The 18,255-nt window shown below is 40.1% G+C and overlaps 1 protein-coding gene across 3 annotated transcripts in view; it reads right to left on the bottom strand.

Moving 5' to 3' along the window:
• Window positions 1–18,111, bottom strand: part of PRKDC (protein kinase, DNA-activated, catalytic subunit) — a 159,173-nt gene extending 141,062 nt beyond the window's left edge. For 2 of the 3 annotated variants that reach the window (XM_012790025.2, XM_012790027.2), the window contains exons 1-15: window positions 17,925–18,111; window positions 15,611–15,687; window positions 15,416–15,508; window positions 14,690–14,764; window positions 13,854–13,962; window positions 13,329–13,441; window positions 13,142–13,241; window positions 10,463–10,518; window positions 10,350–10,380; window positions 9,734–9,891; window positions 4,509–4,655; window positions 2,307–2,471; window positions 1,698–1,866; window positions 1,317–1,366; window positions 298–423 (exon numbers count right to left, since the gene is read on the bottom strand). In XM_012790025.2, the coding sequence (XP_012645479.2) occupies window positions 298–423; window positions 1,317–1,366; window positions 1,698–1,866; window positions 2,307–2,471; window positions 4,509–4,655; window positions 9,734–9,891; window positions 10,350–10,380; window positions 10,463–10,518; window positions 13,142–13,241; window positions 13,329–13,441; window positions 13,854–13,962; window positions 14,690–14,764; window positions 15,416–15,508; window positions 15,611–15,687; window positions 17,925–18,078 (1,623 nt within the window). In that variant the 5' untranslated portion in view covers window positions 18,079–18,111. Of the gene's footprint in view, window positions 1–297; window positions 424–1,316; window positions 1,367–1,697; window positions 1,867–2,306; window positions 2,472–4,508; window positions 4,656–9,733; window positions 9,892–10,349; window positions 10,381–10,462; window positions 10,519–13,141; window positions 13,242–13,328; window positions 13,442–13,853; window positions 13,963–14,689; window positions 14,765–15,149; window positions 15,247–15,415; window positions 15,509–15,610; window positions 15,688–17,924 lie in introns of those variants that run through there. The other variant, XM_076005322.1, reaches the window with a different exon arrangement.
• Window positions 18,112–18,255: the final 144 nt, after the last annotated feature.

Here is an 18,255-nt window from a genome sequence, read left to right as displayed (position 1 = left end):
CTTAGCATCCACTGCTACTGAAAGCTAAAATGGGGGTTCAGCAACAGTAACTAACTGATGTTAAAAAGAGGCCTATGTTTGTGTTCCTTTCAACTCATTTTTTTTCTAGTCTCACTTTAACTGTCCTTAGACTATCCTGACTTAATTCTTTATTACTCGAAGTACATGTTTTTGAAAAAACATTTGAAAGTTGGTAAAATGTAATTCTGAAATAAGTAAGTCTTAATTCTAAAATATTGGAGACTAATAAAGAGAGGAAGTAGGGTACTTTCATGGCTTTCAAATTGTAAATTTTACCATCATCTGGTCACAGCTCAGGAGATTTCTGAAAAGATCCACATAATCTTTGTACATGGGCACTTTCCATTTGCCAGTTCTGACTTCCCCCAAGGCACGACGGTCTTCAGATTCTGACTCAGAACCCTGGCAAGGAAGGTAACATGCCAATATTTGCTGGTGAATTCACAAAAGCAGCACTACTGCCAGAACTTGCTGATTTTCTGAATTTTCTAAGTTAAAACAGCTACCAATAGGAGACTAGATAATTATATTGAGGAAGATATCATATTATGAAAGCATAATAAAAAGCTGAAAAAAAAAGTATAACTCTTCTGTGACTAAAATTGTGATGCACCTACAAGCATTTCAACACAACACACTGTCTACTGAATGTGTTATAAATCATTTCATCAATCCCTAACCTTTTGGGCACCAGGAACCATTTTCATAGAAGACAATTTTTCCAGGGACTGGAGAGCAAGGGGCTGGTTTTGGGATGACTCAAGCATATTACATTTATTGTGCACTTTATTTCTATTATTATTACATTGTAATATATAATATAATAATTATACAACTCACCATAGATTGGAGACCCTTAAATTTTATCTTGCTCCTTTTTTTTTTTAGAGGAGGGAGGGTAAGACGGGTAAACAGGGAGGGGGAAGAAATCTATCTCACTTTCTTACACAGTTCAATCTCTCATCTCAACCTATTTCCTGTAGTTTCTAAGAACTAAGATACGCCTCTCATAATACACATAATGTGCATTTTGTTCTAGAGTTTTAAGAGAGAAAACATTTCCTTTTTGTAAAAATGTATATAACAGTGAAGTTATGCTTAAAGATGTTTCATACCTTAGGAGAAGTGTATTTATCTAACAAAATATAAAGGCATTACATCCTACACTTTTCTAAATGTAAGGCATGGCTAACAACCAAGAAAGGCCACTTTTATGTATTTACATAAAACCTCAGCAACATTTCTAACTTTCAGTGATAAAAGATAATTTTCAAAACATTAAATTCAGAATTTACCTTTTGAAGGATCACTGGTTTAGAACATATTCTGATTAAACCCTGATGCACTAAAAAAAGAAAATAAAAACAAAAATGAACAAAACACTGGAAAATATAACCACTCAATAAAAATGATAGTCATTATTTTTTGGAACCTAACTTTATCTCTCAATTTCTTTTCTAAGTTTGTTAATCTCTTTAGTTTTAAAATTTAAACTCTTAAGATTCAGAAGTAAAAGGATGAAAAAAGGAAGATGAACTCCCACCAAAATTTAGGAGTTCATCAAAAGCTATCAAAGATACAAAAGAATGTGGCAAACAGATTTTCTTTACCTATATCAAATAATATGTTATTTATTCATCATTCATCATAAAAACAAGAAAGAATTTCAAACCTACCCACGGTACTAATACAATTCCAGAGAACTGGTCCTTTTTCTGCTAAGGCTAGGAAAACTTTCACTAGGGCTCTGCAACACACCAGCTGCATTTTTGGACTATACTGTGGGAAACTGTCTATCTGTACCACCATGAGATGCTCCAGAACTGGAGTGTACACCTCAGGAACCTACCAGAAATGGAGAAAAAAACTAAAAGTTAGAGGAAGGAATAAATAAATATAGGAACAATACAAATATTCAAAGTAATTACAACTGAATTAGACATATATTAGATAAGTGGAAAACCTGGCTTGTTATCTAATCTGCTAAGCGTTATGTTTTATTATTGTGATTGTCTAAAAGAAAATCAGAATAAAACTGTCTTAAGGTAAATTCTATCCCAAAGGGCAATTTTTAATCTTTTAGAAAGATGGAAAGACCCTGTTCTGTATAACAAAAAATTCAAGTTTCATGATGATAATTCTGTTGACAGAAAATACTAACTAAAAATACCATGTTTATCACAACACTGCCTGCACTAAATGCATTGAATGACTCCATCAAAGTATTTGAAGAAAAGATCAAATATTTAAAATTGCACTCAGTTTAACTTAAATATTTCACTTACTGTGTCAAGGTAAAGCAAGACACTTGCAATGGACTGGAGGAAACTTGGCATCTGATAAACATGGTCATCGACAGTGTCTGCCTGGGTGAGGAACATCTGCTTGCAGCGCTGAATGAGCTCAACATACATGAAGTCAACATCTTTTGCATTTACAAGCTTGCAAGGCTTTAAGAAAGGTAAAGCGGAAGTCCATCAGTCTTATCAATATCAAATAATGGCATTTAAGGTGTCAGGGTCATGTTAAGCCATGGGATTATAAACTGAATATTAACAAGCTTTTTAACTGAGAAGAAATACAGATTCTATAAAGTGCAGTATCTTATAAAGATGCTTTTTACAATAACCCATAATCACATTCTGAACATTGTCAGCTATAGTACTACACACTCTTTAGACAGTGGGTACTGAAGACAAATGAGAGGCAGTCTCTGCTCCCCAAGGTTGGCCATGCACAGGAGGGACCAGAGACAACACCTAACTGAGACACACTGCTATACCATACCCAGGGCCATCTTTTTTTAAATCCTAAGTCTGTTACCGCAACTACCCAATTTCAGACTTTTCAAAGGCTTCTCTAGACTTCCAAACCTGGTCCAGACTGGTTTATCTTTCACAGTCCTCTCCCTCTTTGCTTGTCTATCATGCCCTAGACACGGGGACAGGCTGAGGTTAGGTAGACCACAAACGTAAAAGGAAAATCCCATGCTGTCCTTTACCTCTGAGACTTATGTGCTGTTTCTTCTGCCCTAAGCATATTTAAAGGAGCTGACAGAGACAAACGAAGATGAAGATTTAAAAAAAGGGAGAGAGGCAGGATTCAGTGGGCTCATGCCTGTAATCCCAGCACTTTGGGAGGCTGAGGCAGGAGGATGACTTGAGCCCAGGAGTTTGAGACCAGCCTGGACAACATAGCGAGACCCTATCTCCACAAAAAATTTAAAAAATTAGCCAGGCAAGGTGGTGTGTGCCTGTAGTCCCAGCTACTTGGGAGCCAGAGGCAGGAGGACTACTTGAGCCCAGGAGTTCACAGCTGCAGTGAGCTATGATCATGCCACTTCATACCAGCATGGGGGACACAGTGAGACCCTGTCTCTGAAAAATAACAATAAAATAAAGACAGACTACAGACTGATGGATAAATTTATAGGAAGAGAGAGAGGAAGCTGTTTTCTCTATAAAGTAGAAGTCACAGAGATCCACTAAGAGAGAAATAACTAGGGTTATTCTTTTTTTTTTTTGAGACAGAGTCTCACTTTGTTGCCCAGGCTAGAGTGAGTGCCGTGGCGTCAGCCTAGCTCACAGCAACCTCAAACTCCTGAGCTCAAGCAATCCTCCTGCCTCAGCCTCCCGAGTAGCTGGGACTACAGGCATGCGCCACCATGCCTGGCTAATTTTTTATATATATATCAGTTGGCCAATTAATTTCTTTCTATTTATAGTAGAGACGGGGTCTTGCTCTTGCTCAGGCAGGTTTCAAACTCCTGACCTTGAGCAATCCTCCCGCCTCGGCCTCCCAGAGTGCTAGGATTACAGGCGTGAGCCACCGCGCCCGGCCGGGTTATTCTTAATATTCATAAATAAAACTCTTCCTGTCACATGTACTTCTCTTTCTAAAACTTTGAGTGAAATCAACTACAATTTTACTTTATAAATAAGGGGCAGTACAGCACAGAGGAGAAAACATGGTGCTCCTACTCTTCAGACTTAGATTTATGGCTTGGATCTATCAATTCTGCAAGTCCTTTGACAAGCTCCCTAAGCTGCCTGGGTCTCAATTAAAGAGTTATGAGGATTTAACACATTTACAAAATTCTAGCACATAGTGGACACTAAGAAGTACTAATAAAACAATGACAATATCAGTTGCCCCTCGGTATACATGGGGGTTGGTTATAGGACATCCTCCTACCCTGAGTGTATCTAAATCTGCGCATACATTCTGCCCTGCAGAACCCCTGTAGATGAAGAATCAGTCTTCCTTATATACAGATTTTGCATCCCACAAACACCGCATTTTTGATCATATCTGGTTGAAAAAAATCCTCATGTAAGTGGACCCGCATAGTTCAAACTCGTGTCATTCAAGGATCAGCTGTATTGTTACAAGTATGAGACGCTACTCAAAAATGTAATAAATTACATTCTTTCAAACATTCAAATGAAATCAAAAAGATAAAATACAGTAAAATTAATGAGCCATACTCCCGCAAAAAGTCCATATCCACGAATAGCAATGGATAACTCCTTGTTGTTTGAATCCATATTTCTGATGATTCCATAGAACTGCTCCATAAAATACTGCAGCTTACTCTTATGCATTTCTGCATTTTTTGCCACCATAAAAGAAACCTGCAAATGCATATTTACTTTTTAGAAATATTTAATAGCAAAACAAAGAATTCTATACAAACATGAAAAAGCTAGAATTGTATAGCTACTACTAACATACTGTTATAGTTAGCTACAATTGCTTTTACTTATAAAGACCCTTTGCTTCTATTTTGCTTAGTCTCCATCAAGTTCAGAAAAGACAGTCTTTTAAATAAGGATATGTGATGCATTTTACCAGAGAAAGGGACTAAAAGAGACCAGGGAGATGCAGGAAGAAGTCTGTATAAGAAAAGAGGTTTTGAATTAAGCCTCCCCAATGAAGTAGAAAGCAGTCTGTAGAGAATGCCTGTCCCCAGAGAGTGAATGAGAGCTGTCAGGTGGCCAGTGAGCTCAGCTTACAACTACCAATCCAAAAGAAAGATAAGGCACCTCAGTTTTTGAAAAAATAAGCTATAAACTGTAAAGCTTAAATTAAGTGAGGCAAGGGAAAAATATACTCTGAGAAGCAAATATATCACTATTTACCAAACTAAGTAACATCCTAAATGCAAGAACTAACAGAAGTAGTCAAAAAAGCATTCCTAATATCAGCAGAAAAACTGTCCAGGTCAAGAATGGAAAGAACTTAAATAATTATCTAAGGTAGGAAAAAAACCCATCTTCCATTGACAACCTACCAATATACTCCCCAAGCCTACCCAAAGCCATACGGCTTTGTTTTTCCAGGTACTTTGCTCCCCATTTATTTTAGAAGGAGACACATACTGTTTCATAATTTCCTTTTTCACAGAATACACTAAATATTGTTTGGACATTGGGCCCCTCCAAACCTCACACTGAAATTTAATGTCCAGTTTTGGAGATGGGGCCCAGTGGGAGATGTCTGTGTCGGGAGTAGATACCTCAAGAATGGCTTGGTGCCCTCCCCACAGTAATAAGTGAGTTCTCACTATTACTTCATGAGGGAGTATGGCACCTCCCCCTTCTCTCTCTCTCGCTCCCTCTCTGGCCAGGTGACACACCTGCTCCCCCTTTGCCTTCTGCCTTGACTGGAAGCTCCCTGAAGCCCTCACCAGAAGCAGATGCTGACACCAAGCTTGGACAGTCTGTAGAACCATGAGCCAAATAAACCTCTTTTCTTTATAAATTACCCAGTTTCAGATATTTCCTTTATAGCAACACAAAGTGGACTGACACAATACCATAATCATGTTTCTCAACAAGTAAACAATGCCATTTTAATTACAGTATAGTTTTTCATTTTATATACTACTTGTAACCACTTAAACTGCTACTAATTTTCTATTATTGTACTTTCAGCAAACATTCTATTTTTTTTTTTTCCTTGAGACAGAGTCTCACTTTTGTTGCCTGGGCTAGAGTGCCGTGGCGTTAGCTTAGCTCACAGCAACCTCAAACTCCTGGGCTCAAGCGATCCTTCTGTCTCAGCCTCCTGAGTAGAAGGGACTACAGGCATTAACTACCATGTCCGGCTAATTTTTTGTATATATGTATTTTAGTTGGTCAATTAAATTCTTTCTATTTTTGGTAGAGATGGGGTCTTGCTCAGGTTGATTTCAAACTCCTGACCTCCAGCGATCCGCCTGCTTCGGTAGTAGTCTTCTTTGTACTCTTATATACTTTTTCACTTATATGCAACTAACCTGCAATGTTTTTTATAACAAACTTTATGTAAAGCTAGTGAATGAAAAATGGAATATTTCTTTCCACAGAAGTATTGTTTAAATTCAAAAATACACATACAATAGGCAAAATAATGGAAAAGAAAGAAGATTGAGAACATTCACTACCTAATTTCAAGATTTAATATAAAGCTGAAATCATTAAAACAGTGGGGTACTGATGTAAGCATGGACATAAATATGAACAAACTAGAGAGTCTACAAATGAACCCACACATAGATGGTCAACTGATTTTTGAAAAACATGTCAAGGTAAGTCAATGGGGAAAAAAGAGTCTTTCTAACAAATGGTGCTAGAATCAGGGAATTGGGGAAAAATCAACTTCAACCCTTACTTTACACCATACACAAAAATTAATTCAAAATGGACTACAGGGTCAGGTACGGTGGCTCTCATGCCTGTAATCCTAGCACCTTGGGAGGCTGAGGAGGGAGGATCACTTGAGGTCAGGAGTTTGAGAGCAGCTTCAGTGAGACCTCGCCTCTACAGAAAACAAAAATTAGTCAGGTGTGGTGTGTACTTGTAGTCCCAGGTACTCAGGAGGCTGAGGCAGGAGGATTGCTTGAGCCCAGGAGTTTGAGGTTGCAGTGAGCTATGATGATGCCACTGCACTCTAACTGGGCTAACAAAGACTCTGTGTCAAAAAAAAAAAAAAAAAAATTGAACTATAGACCTAAATGTAAATGCTAAAACTATAAACTACTAAACTTCCCAAAGAGGTTGGTCTGAGTGCAGTGGTGTTTACAACTAATTGATCACAACTAGTTACAGAGTCCTTTGTTCCTTCTCCACTCCCACTGCTCCACTTGACCAGCCTTTAATTAATAAATATATAACTTCCCAAAGAAACATGTTAGAAAATCTTTCCAACTGTGGGATAGGCAAAAAGATTTCTTAGGACATACAAAAGAGGAATCAGTTTAAAAACTGATAAACTGGATTTCATCAAAATTTTAAACTTCTGCTCTTTGAAAAATGCTGTTAAGAAAATGAAAAGGCAAGGCACAGAAGAAAAACTATTTGTATTATTTTTAAAGAAAGACTTATATCCCAAATATGTAGAAACTCCTAAAATTCATTTAAAAATATATTTCAAAGGGAGCAGAATATGTAAACAAATATTTCATAAAACAAGATATAAGAATGACTAAAAGCAAAAGCGAGGCAACAAGAATAGTCACCACAGAAATCCCAATGGAAACCATAGTAACATAATATTATATACCCACTAGAATGGCCAAAATGAAAAAGAAGGACAATACCAACTGCTGATGAGGATGCACGGTATTAGAACCCTCAAGTTGCTGCTGGGAACGTGAAACGGTGCCACCACTTCAGAAAAAGGTTTGGTAGTTTATTAAAAAGTTTAACGTACACCTAGCATGTGACCCAGCAATCCCACTTCTAGGTTTTTATTTTAGAGAAATAGAAACATTATGTCCACAAAAATACCTGGGCAAGAATGTTCTTGGCTGTTTTATTTATAATAGCCCAAATCCAGAAATAACCAAATGCCCAAAAACAAACATGGTACAGCCATACCATGGAATACTATGCAGCAATAAAAATGAATCAACTACTTATTCATGCTATAGCATAAAAAATGCCCATATACATTAGTAGAGCAAAACAAATTGGCATGAAAGAACAGATACTGTAAGATTCACATAAAATTCTAAATAAGGCAACACTGATTCCTTGTGATAAAAAATGCTGGTTCCCTGGAGCTGGGGTGGGGATATAACACAGAAGGCTTGAGGGGACTCTCTGCAGTGACAGAGATGTTTTATGTCTTGAACATAGTGATTATACAGGTATCTATACTTGTCAAATCAAACTGTAAACTTAACATACATACATGTTAGTATATGATATGTCGATAAAGCTGAGTTTTAAACTAATGCATGTATAATTGCTAGACTTTGAACTTCTCAGTAGCTACAATAAAGAGATGATTTTAAGTGTCTCAATATCTATATGAAAAAAAAAATTCAGTTTTTCCTGATAATGAGATGTAAGAAATTCCTGCCAGGGGCCTTCATCATGGGGGCACTATAAACAATAAAAACCTTACACTAAATATAGCAGGAAGTACCTGTCTAGCAACAGCATAATGCAAAGAGCACCTTGGTCAAAAAAAAAACAAAAAAGAGTCATACAAGAGGGCAAAACAATCCAGACCATAGGCCCTTTCTTTCTGACACTCTGACCAAATACAAAGATAAAACTGACAATACCCAGATTGTGTAGTAAAGAATTTAACCTTGCCCAGAAAGAGGTCTGGCCTTCTCCTTGGCTTCTGGGAGGTGATCTGGAATGTCCTGCCTGGTAGGGGTGTCTCTCCTTGCCCAGGGGCCTCAGGTCACACTGGACGATCTAACAAATCACTGGATGATTTTGGGGGATGGAGGAGAGGCTGGCCACACCCAATGGTAACAGTGTGACTTAGGGTGGGGGCTCTGAGACACATCAACTTGAGGGAACAACTTGAGGGAGATGACAAGCCTGCTGGAAAGCTGAGGACAGCAAGGGACAGTAAGAAGGTGAGAGGGACAGAAGCAAGAGGCAGGTGCCAAAGATCTGACATATCTAGTTCAGTTTTTGATGGAGCTGGACCCCGACCTGGCAAAAGGATGGCAGTGCTTTCTCTCTCCTCTCCCTCCCGCACACCCAGGCTATGAATCTCAGGCCAACACTATCTGCAACACAGTTCACACAGGTTTTTGTGGACTAAACTGTAAATTTAACTACCATGTATCCATTTATTACCCTGCTCCAAACAAAATAAATCTGTTGTAAATCACCAGTGTTTTCCATCAGAGCCAACCTAAGCAGTCTGGTTCCCTGGTGACTAGCCTAAACTGCAGGCCCCCCAGATACCTCTGCAACTTGAGACAGCCTCGAGAGCAATGCCCAGGACCACAGGAACATTCCCCTTGGCCAGCCAAGGCGTGCTGCCAAACTTGCAGGCTCGAGTTCTGCAGCCCACACCCTACCTATTGGAAAACACGAGGGCAAGGGGCCTCCCTCGCTCTTTAGGTGATCTGACTCTGGACAGCCAGCCCTCACCTCTCGGAGACAGGATTCCTCCCCAATCCTGGCGCCACCCACCTTTGCCGGCCGCCCACCCCTGCCCACCTCCACATCTTCACTCCATTGGACCCCCCTCAGCCGTGGCTCTGAGGCCCTAATCAAGCCTGGCATCTCCTGAGCTCTCCTTCAGTGCAGCTGCCTCCCATGAGGCTGGCTGACCAATAGCAGCTTTCTGTTTTAATTTACTATGGAAGCTAATAGGCTGACTTGTATTTATTTTTCAAATGTATATGTATAAGATTGGAATTTAATTCTTTGTGTGGAAAAATATTTTTAAATGAAAGTTGAATTTGTAGTACCTGTTTCAGAAAGGATTCCAGGGCTGAATGTGCAGCTTTTTTCAATTCTACATTTGTATGGCCACACCATTTTGACAATACTTCAAATAAAGAGATGTAGTTGTCCAGAAGGCAGGTGCTAAACTGAGATGCATGCAGGGCGAACAAGCGCAAGCCAGCTGCAAACGCAAGAACCATTATGTTTCAAATAAGACAGCATAAACCAGAACAGAGACCCAAGAAAGCTGCAGGTATATGTCGAAGTAAAAACTGCGTGCGTGAAGATGTAGGAGACTATACTACAATAGCCCGGAGATGCTGATCTGCACTCTTATACTGCCAGCCTCCAGGGGAATCAACAGGCCCACAATTTAGCCAACAAATCTCAAAACAACAGTCAGACAGCTTGAATCCCCTGAAAGACACCCTTAAAACAAAATTTTTTTTAAATCATGTAAACAGAGTATGACCATCTCAACCAGAGCTTACTAAGTCGCCAAAAGCTTCTCTGTAAAAACTGTGTGTGCAGCATCACAGATGTCATCACATTTACTTTAACTCAGAGTTTGCAAAAGCTTACTCGAAATGCTATCTAGTAATCCAAAGGCAGTACACCTCATTAAATACAGAATCTTACCTGAGGGCACAGCATACCTCTTCAGATCAATCTATTTTAGAAAAATATCCATTGTCAGTGTTTGGAAATCACAAGTCTCAACTGTAAAAGATTTAGAGTAATATTAATCTTACCTGAGGACTAATTGCCTTTAGTGCAAAATCAAAAATCTCTCTTGAAGTCTGGGGATCTGGAGAAAGAGGAAGAAGCCTCTGTTACATCATAACAATAGTATCACCTGACACACTTTACCAACAACTGTACAACCAACAGCTTTATTTCAGACAGCTCGACATCTCCATTAACCCCAACAGTCTCTTATGAATTTAGGAGAAACATCTTCTATCATTTGATCCAGCTAGAGAGTTGCAAGTGATTATTGCCGCAGTTATAACCGAGGTAAAGTATTAGGGAGAAAATCTGGAAGAACAAAGACATGGGTTTAAATTCTAACTTACCATTTTTAATAAGCTTTGTTAGATAACATCTCAGGACATCAATTTTCTTATTTCCAAAAGGGACAGTACATACCTTAATTTAGGGTTGTTTGGGGGATTAAATAACTTTTTCAAGGCCAAACATCAAACCCTGTTGGGAGGGAAGCAGTCTGCACCACCAAGACTCTCTGCCTAGTCTCTCCACACTTGGCTCCGGCTCATCTTGCTCACACTTGGAGCTTAGAAAGTACCTAATACTGAACACAGCCAAATGTGTAGCTCAAGGTCTTGACATCTAAGCCTGGATGCTCCATAAGTGTCTCCAGTTAACCATGTCCAACACACACACACACAAAAACTTTCTTGGGCAACAGAGTGAGACTCTATCTCAAAAAAAAAAAAAAAAACAAGAAAGTTTTATTTATTTATTTATTTAGAGACAGAGTCTCACTCTGCTGCCTGGGCTAGACTGCCGTGGCATCAGCCTAGCTCACAGCAACCTCAAACTCCTGGGCTCAAGTGATCCTTCTACTTCAGCTTCCCAAGTAACTGAGACTATAGTCACGTGCCACAGTGGCCCACTAATTTTTCTACTTTTTTGTAGAGATGAGGTCACACTCTTGCTCAGGCTGGTCTCGAACTCCTAGCCTCAAGCAATCCTCACACTTAGCCTCCCAAAGTGCTAGGATTACAGGTATGAGTCACCGCACTTGGGCTGAATTTTCTTGCTTTTTAAGGATAAATAATATTCCATTACATGTATGTAGCACATTTTGCTTATATATTCATCTGTTGATGGACATTTTGTTTGATTACAGTTTTTGGCTACTATCAAGAGTGTTGCAGGATGGGCGTCGTGGCTTCCTAGCTCTCTGGGAGGCTGAGGCTTGTGGATCGCTCAAGGTCAGGAGTTCGAAACCAGCCTAAGCAAGAGCAAGACTCCATCTCTACTAAAAATAGAAAGAAATTAATTGCCCAACTAAAAATATATAGAAAAAATTAGTGCAAAAAAGATTAGTGCAATTAGATGACACTAATTGCACTCTAGCCCAGGTGACAAGGCAAGACCTGTCTCAAAAAAAAAAAAAGGAAGAAGGCGGGGCGCGGTGGCTCACGCCTGTAATCCTAGCTCTCTGGGAGGCCGAGGCGGGAGGATTGCTCAAGGTCAGGAGTTCGAAACCAGCCTGAGCAAGAGCGAGACCCCGTCTCTACTATAAATAGAAAGAAATTAATTGGCCAAATAATATATATAGAAAAAATTAGCCGGGCATGGTGGCACATGCCTGTAGTCCCAGCCACTTGGGAGGCTGAGGCAGGAGGATTGCTTGAGCCCAGGAGTTTGAGGTTGCTGTGAGCTAGGCTGACGCCACGGTACTCACTCTAGCCTAGGCAACAAAGCGAGACTCTGTCTCAAAAAAAAAAAGGAAGAAAATCCTGACATGTTGCAACATGGATGAACCTAAAAGACATTATGCTAAGTTAAATAAGCCAGATACAAAAAGTTACATACTATGAGTCCATTTGCATAACATTCTTGAAATGACAAAACTACAGACAGAGACGGATTAGGGAGCTGGGGGGGAAGTCATATAACTATGGTATATAAGTATTACAACTATGAATATAAAAGGGTAGCACAAGAGACCCTTGTGGTGATGAATTTGTTCAGTAACTTAACTGTAGCCACACATACACAAACTTACAAGTGTGAGAGACTTACATACAAGTAAACACACACACAAACTGATGCACATGAAAGTGGTAAGTTCTGATGAAGGTCGGTGGGCAGCATCAACACTGATGCCCAGTTGTGCTACTGTGCTTAGTTGTTGCGGCAAGTGACCAGCAATTGACCAGGGAAAGAACCCAGCAGCACACAGAGAGTCAGAGAATCAGCTTTTATTTCGCCGGTGGGCTCACAGGGGCATACCACCAAATTCTGAGCACTGCTTCCTTATTTCCCTCCAGTTTTATACACTTCTTGGGGTTACACACAACCAACATCCAATTAATGGTGGAATCAGCAGTAAGTTTCACATGTATCCAATCAGTAGTGGTTTTTGCCTCAGGGCCCCTGGGGGGGGCGGGGGGGGGGGGGGGGGGGCTTTCCCTATCATTAGTAGGATAAGCTTCACAGGTATCCAATCAGCAATGGATTTTGCCTCAGGGCCCCCTAACAGGGGCTTTTCCTTATCATAGTGAACGAAGCCACCAGCACAGGAAACTGGGTAGGGTGTACAGGTCTCCCTGGATTACATCTCACTACTGCATGTAAATTCACAATTGGTTTAAAAGTTCAAAAAAATAAACATGCCATTCTTTTTAAACTTACAGCTTTTCAATAGAGAAAGAAAATCAAACGAAGCCAAGCAATACCTTCTTCCATGGACTTAGTGAAGTTGCACAGAAGTGAAGACAACCCCTTAAGACATCCTGCCACAACAGGTAGCTTGGGCTCTCTTACTGCAGATGTCATCTAAAAGGAAAGTTTTAAGATGGTATCATTAAAATAGAAAAATACAACCAAGTCTATGGAAGCAGAATTTAATAAAATTCATCATACCTGGATCTTAAGTTCACCCAGAAAAGCCCGGAACAGGTTTTCTGAATTATTTATCATCTCACTAGGATGAACTTCTCCTAATACTCCTACGAGCTCATATACTTTCTCTAAGACTGAAAAATAAATTTTAAACAAATGAAGGCCTAAAACTCAGTTAAATAAGTTAGAAAAGTAAAAATGTATGACTAAGAAAATGAGAAAATGTTTAGTTCAAAAGTAATTTCACATACGAAATATGGCAGACTAAAATCTTTCCCAGTGAGTTTTACCCAAATCTACTACTTATATTTGACATGTGTTGTGAGTTTTCTATTTAAAGGAATCATTTTGTAAAGATTAACATTTTTAAAAACAGAAGTATTAACATATTGTTTTCGTTTGTTTCCATTTTGGTTTGTTTTCACCAAAAAGATTCATCTGTAAAACATATAAAGACCTTAGTAATGGAAACCTATGTCTTACACTAATAATTTGTTCACATTAATTTGCTAAAATACTTGAAAAAAACATTCATATGCACCTCACCTGTATCTGGTATTTTTGTTTTCACTGCAAGTTCTCCATAAAATTTAGTAAATAATTCTCCAATTTTAAAGTCGTCCATAAGTCTAGAACTTCTCAAAGTCTGAAGTAACTAAAAGAATACAAATAGCATTTTCTAAAGAGAAAACTAAAGAAAAGGCTTTCTGTAGCTCAGTGCACCTGTACACAGCAAAGTTTCAGAATCAGGTATCTCTTGGGGATTTATACCTAGCCTCTCAAAACTCTTATCCACCCAGATTATTTGGAAGTTGGGGTTTAAGTGGGTGGTGGGAGAACACAAGGGGAAGGGTGATCTAGACTTAATTTTACCTTCCTAAGAAACCAATAACATGACTAGAACCATTCTCCCACAGGCACTCAAGACCAAGGACCAACGACTTGAAGGAATTCTAAAATACAGATGCAAAAGGAAACAGAGACATGGATGAGAGAGAGCCCCAATGACAACTTAAATGCAACATGCAGACCCACTCCCACTGCTGAGGCTTCAGGAAAAAACTGAGAAGCAAGGTAATCTTTTGGCAATTCCTAATAGCATTAGGTTTTGCCAAAAGCAGTAAGGGTGATAAATGGAAGAGCAGCAAATGCCTTAGTTATTTTTCCCCTTCATTTCCCTCACAACACAAAATTCTTCTTTTACCATCCAGAAGGGTCTAAGAACAAAATACAAGGGTATTGTCAGGTAATGGTTGGAAAATGTGTTATCTTAACCACACATCAATATGATTTGATCCTATCCTCCCCCAAAACTCCAATTTTCTGCTTTATAAATTATAGCTCTAATATAAAATACATGGACTCAAATAATATAAAACTACCTTAATAAGAAGATCCAGGGCCGGAATTTTACATTTAGCAGCTCTATCTTTCGTATAAACACTGGTACAAGTATTCTAGGTTTTAAAAGGAGACATATCAAAATCATCAATAAAATATAAAAACTAAGTCTCAATTATAGCTAAAACTACATCTGAGAGAAGCAATACCAACATATGACATAATAAAATTTAGTATCTAGCTATTAAAAGTATAACATCAGACTATATAAATGTACAGATTAAAAATTATTAAAAACATTGATACAATATGCCAAGGTAAGAATAGTAACAAGAACCAAAAAATCATGGTGGGTCATGCCAGTAATCCCAGCATTTTGGGAGGCCAAGGTGGGAGGATTACTTGAGGCCAGGAGTTTAAGACTAACCTGGGCAACAGAGTGAGACACCATCTCTACAAATAAAAAAAATTTAAAAATTAGCTGGGTGTGGTGGTACGTACCGCTAATTCTAACAACTTGGGAGGCTTAGGTAGGAAGATAGCTTGAGCCAGGAATTTGAGGCTGTAGTAAGCTATGATTGTGCCACTGCACTCCAGCCTAGGTGACAGGGTGGGAAGGAACAGCCCACTTCATTTGTAACACAATCAAGTATACATAAGAAAACTCCCCAATAAGAAAGGCATAAATAAAATAAAAACCCAAGTGCCTTATACCATAAGATAAACTAGATACTGATATAGCATGAGGTATGTTTTTTCCACTTTACCTTAATATCAAGAGAGTAAGGCTCGATCTGCTGGCCAATTTTTTCTAAGAAAATACATAAAAACTTTAGGATTTCTTCTCTACAGTCACGAAACTATAACAAAACAGATACACATAGTCAATAATATGGGTAAGAGTAAACCACTCCAACATAAAGGAATATACGAGAAAAGCAAGATGAAAATTTTCAACTTACTTCATCAATGCCAAGGGATTTCCGAACAAAGACAAGCAACCCAAAATCTCTGGAAAAAACTAAGGAAGTCTGTAATGCTGAACAACAACAAAAACAAGTTAATAGAGTGCCAAGACAAATTTCATAAACCACCCTTAAAAGAGGTGCTTGATTTTCAAGGCAGTCTTCTAAGTGATAAAACACTATCTTTAAGGCTGCTGTATTAAAATATGAAAAGCCTAAAATTCTAAGCAATGTTCCACAGGGAAATGGTTGGGAGAATTGCCCCCAAAGATGCTAGTGCCCTAATCCCTGATGTCACACCTGTGAATATGTCAACTTTACATAGCAAAAGGAAATTTTTTTTTTTGAGACAAGAGTCTCACTATGTTGTCCTGATGCTAGCGCAGTGGCATCAGCCTAGTTCACAGGAACCTCAAACTCCTGGGCTCAAGTGATCCTCCTGCCTCAGCCTTCTGAGCATGCCCGGTTAATTTTCTATATATACTTTTAGTTGTCCAGCTAATTTCTTTCTACGTTTTTAGTAGAGACAGTGTTTCGCTCTTGCTCAGGCTGGTCTCGAACTCCTGAGCTAGAATGATCGGCCTGCCTCGGCCTCCCAGAGTGCTAGCTGAGCCACCATACCAGACCAGCAAAAGGAAAGAAATTAAGGTTGCAGATGGAATTAAGGTTGCCAATCAGCTGACCTCAAAATGGAGAGATCATACTGGATCATCCAGAGCAACTGTCCTCAAACTACCGCCCGCGGGCCACATGTGGGTGTTTTTGCCCATTTGTTTTTTTTTTTTGAGACAGTCTCGCTTTGTTGTCCAGGCTAGAGTGAGTGCCGTGGCATCAGCCTAGCTCACAGCAACCTCAAACTCCTGGGCTCCAGCGATCCTTCTGCCTCAGCCTCCTGAGTAGCTGGGACTACAGGCATGCGCCACCATGCCCGGCTAATTTTTCCTATATATATCAGTTGGCCAATTAATTTCTTTCTATTTATAGTAGAGACGGGGGTCCCGCTCTTGCTCAGGCTGGTTTTGAACTCCTGACCTTGAGCAAGCCGCCCGCCTCGGCCTCCCAGAGAGCTAGGATTACAGGCCTGCCCATTTGTTTTTTTACTTCAAAATAAGATATGTGTAGTGTGCGTAGGAATTTGTTCATAGTTTTTTTAAACTATAGTCCGGCCCTCCAACGGTCTGAGGGACAGTGAACTGTCCCCCTGTTTAAAAAGTTTGAGAACCCCTGATCCAGAGCATACAAACGTAATCACATGGGCCCTTAAAAGGTGGGGCTGGAAGAAGAGTCAGAGATGGGAAAATAGGAAAGGAGATTCCAAACCTCTCATGAGAGGGCTTGGCTTTGAAGATGGAGGAAGGGACTGTCACCCAAGAAAAGTAGACAGCTTCTAGAAGCAAGGCACATCAGCACAGAAACAGGGACCTCAGTCCTAAAATTAAGGAGATGGATTCCCCTCCTAGAGCCTTCAGAAAGGAAAACAGCCCTGCACTGATACTTTGGTACTAGCTTGCTAAGACCCCTTCTGACTAAAGAACTATAAGATTAACAAACCTGGGTTGTTTTAAAACACTAAGTTTGTGGTAAATGCTACAGCAGCAAGAGGAAACTAATACACTCCCCTATAATCTTTCAAGTGAAACGACAAATATTGTATTGAGAGTACACCTGGAACTGCTTTAGAAACAAGTTGCCCAATGAACAAAAATGAATTCTAACTTTGAAACCCTAAAGACAGAAAGCAACGTTATTTCTATTCTGCACTGACTTCTTAGGAAGAAAACCTCACCTAGCCATATTAAGAGGGCACACCCTCCAGAGGAGGTGTTCTAAAAAAGGAATACAAGTCTTTTCGCACAATGAAATGTTTGAATTTTAAAATGCTGAAAATCGGCACTTTTACTACAAAGAGAAAAAATTCCCATCCAAGCATTGCTAAACAGTTAAAAAAGAACATCATGATTTTTAAGTTATATTTCTGCAATTCTTCACAAAGTAGGAACAGCGAATATAAGAGTTTGGAAAAGATACTGGTGGTAGGTTTAGGTGAAAGAAAATACTTTCTCTTGTCCTCTTCCCCCATTTTGGACAGCAATGATTGCCAAATTTGGGGTAATTTTCACCAACTTTGGTTTTAAAACACCTTTTCTCTAATGCTAGGAGGAAAAAGGCAGTATGACAAATCACTTATTATACACATCCAGACACTTCCCCAAGATCTAACCGCTGGACTTCAAAACACTGTTAACTACGCCCACGGAGGAGTCACGCCGGGTGCCGGGCCCCACGACCCAGACAGCCGGGAGGTACCCACCCAGCACCGCGGGGCTGGTGCTCAGCACGCACTGCTGCCCCAGGCCGCGGATCAGCTGATAACCGGCGGAGGCCGCGCCGCCCGGGTCGGCGGAGGACAGGCATTCCTGCAGCTGCCGCAGGCCGCCCTGCACGCCCGCGCCGGAGCCCGCCATGACTGCGAACCCGCCGCGCCTGCGCTCTCGGCCCGGCCGGAAGTGCCGCGGAGCGCGTAGGCGGGGGCGCGCGGCGGGAACGGTCCACGGGCGCTCGCGGGGGGACCTCCCTGGGGACTGGCGGGCTTGTGAATGTGGCACACACACCCTCAGCGTGCACACGCCAACACGCCAGGA

This window comes from Microcebus murinus, chromosome 7, assembly GCF_040939455.1.
Source record: "Microcebus murinus isolate Inina chromosome 7, M.murinus_Inina_mat1.0, whole genome shotgun sequence".
NCBI classification, from domain to species: domain Eukaryota; kingdom Metazoa; phylum Chordata; class Mammalia; order Primates; family Cheirogaleidae; genus Microcebus; species Microcebus murinus.
This window is presented reverse-complemented; position numbering and strand designations above follow the sequence as displayed.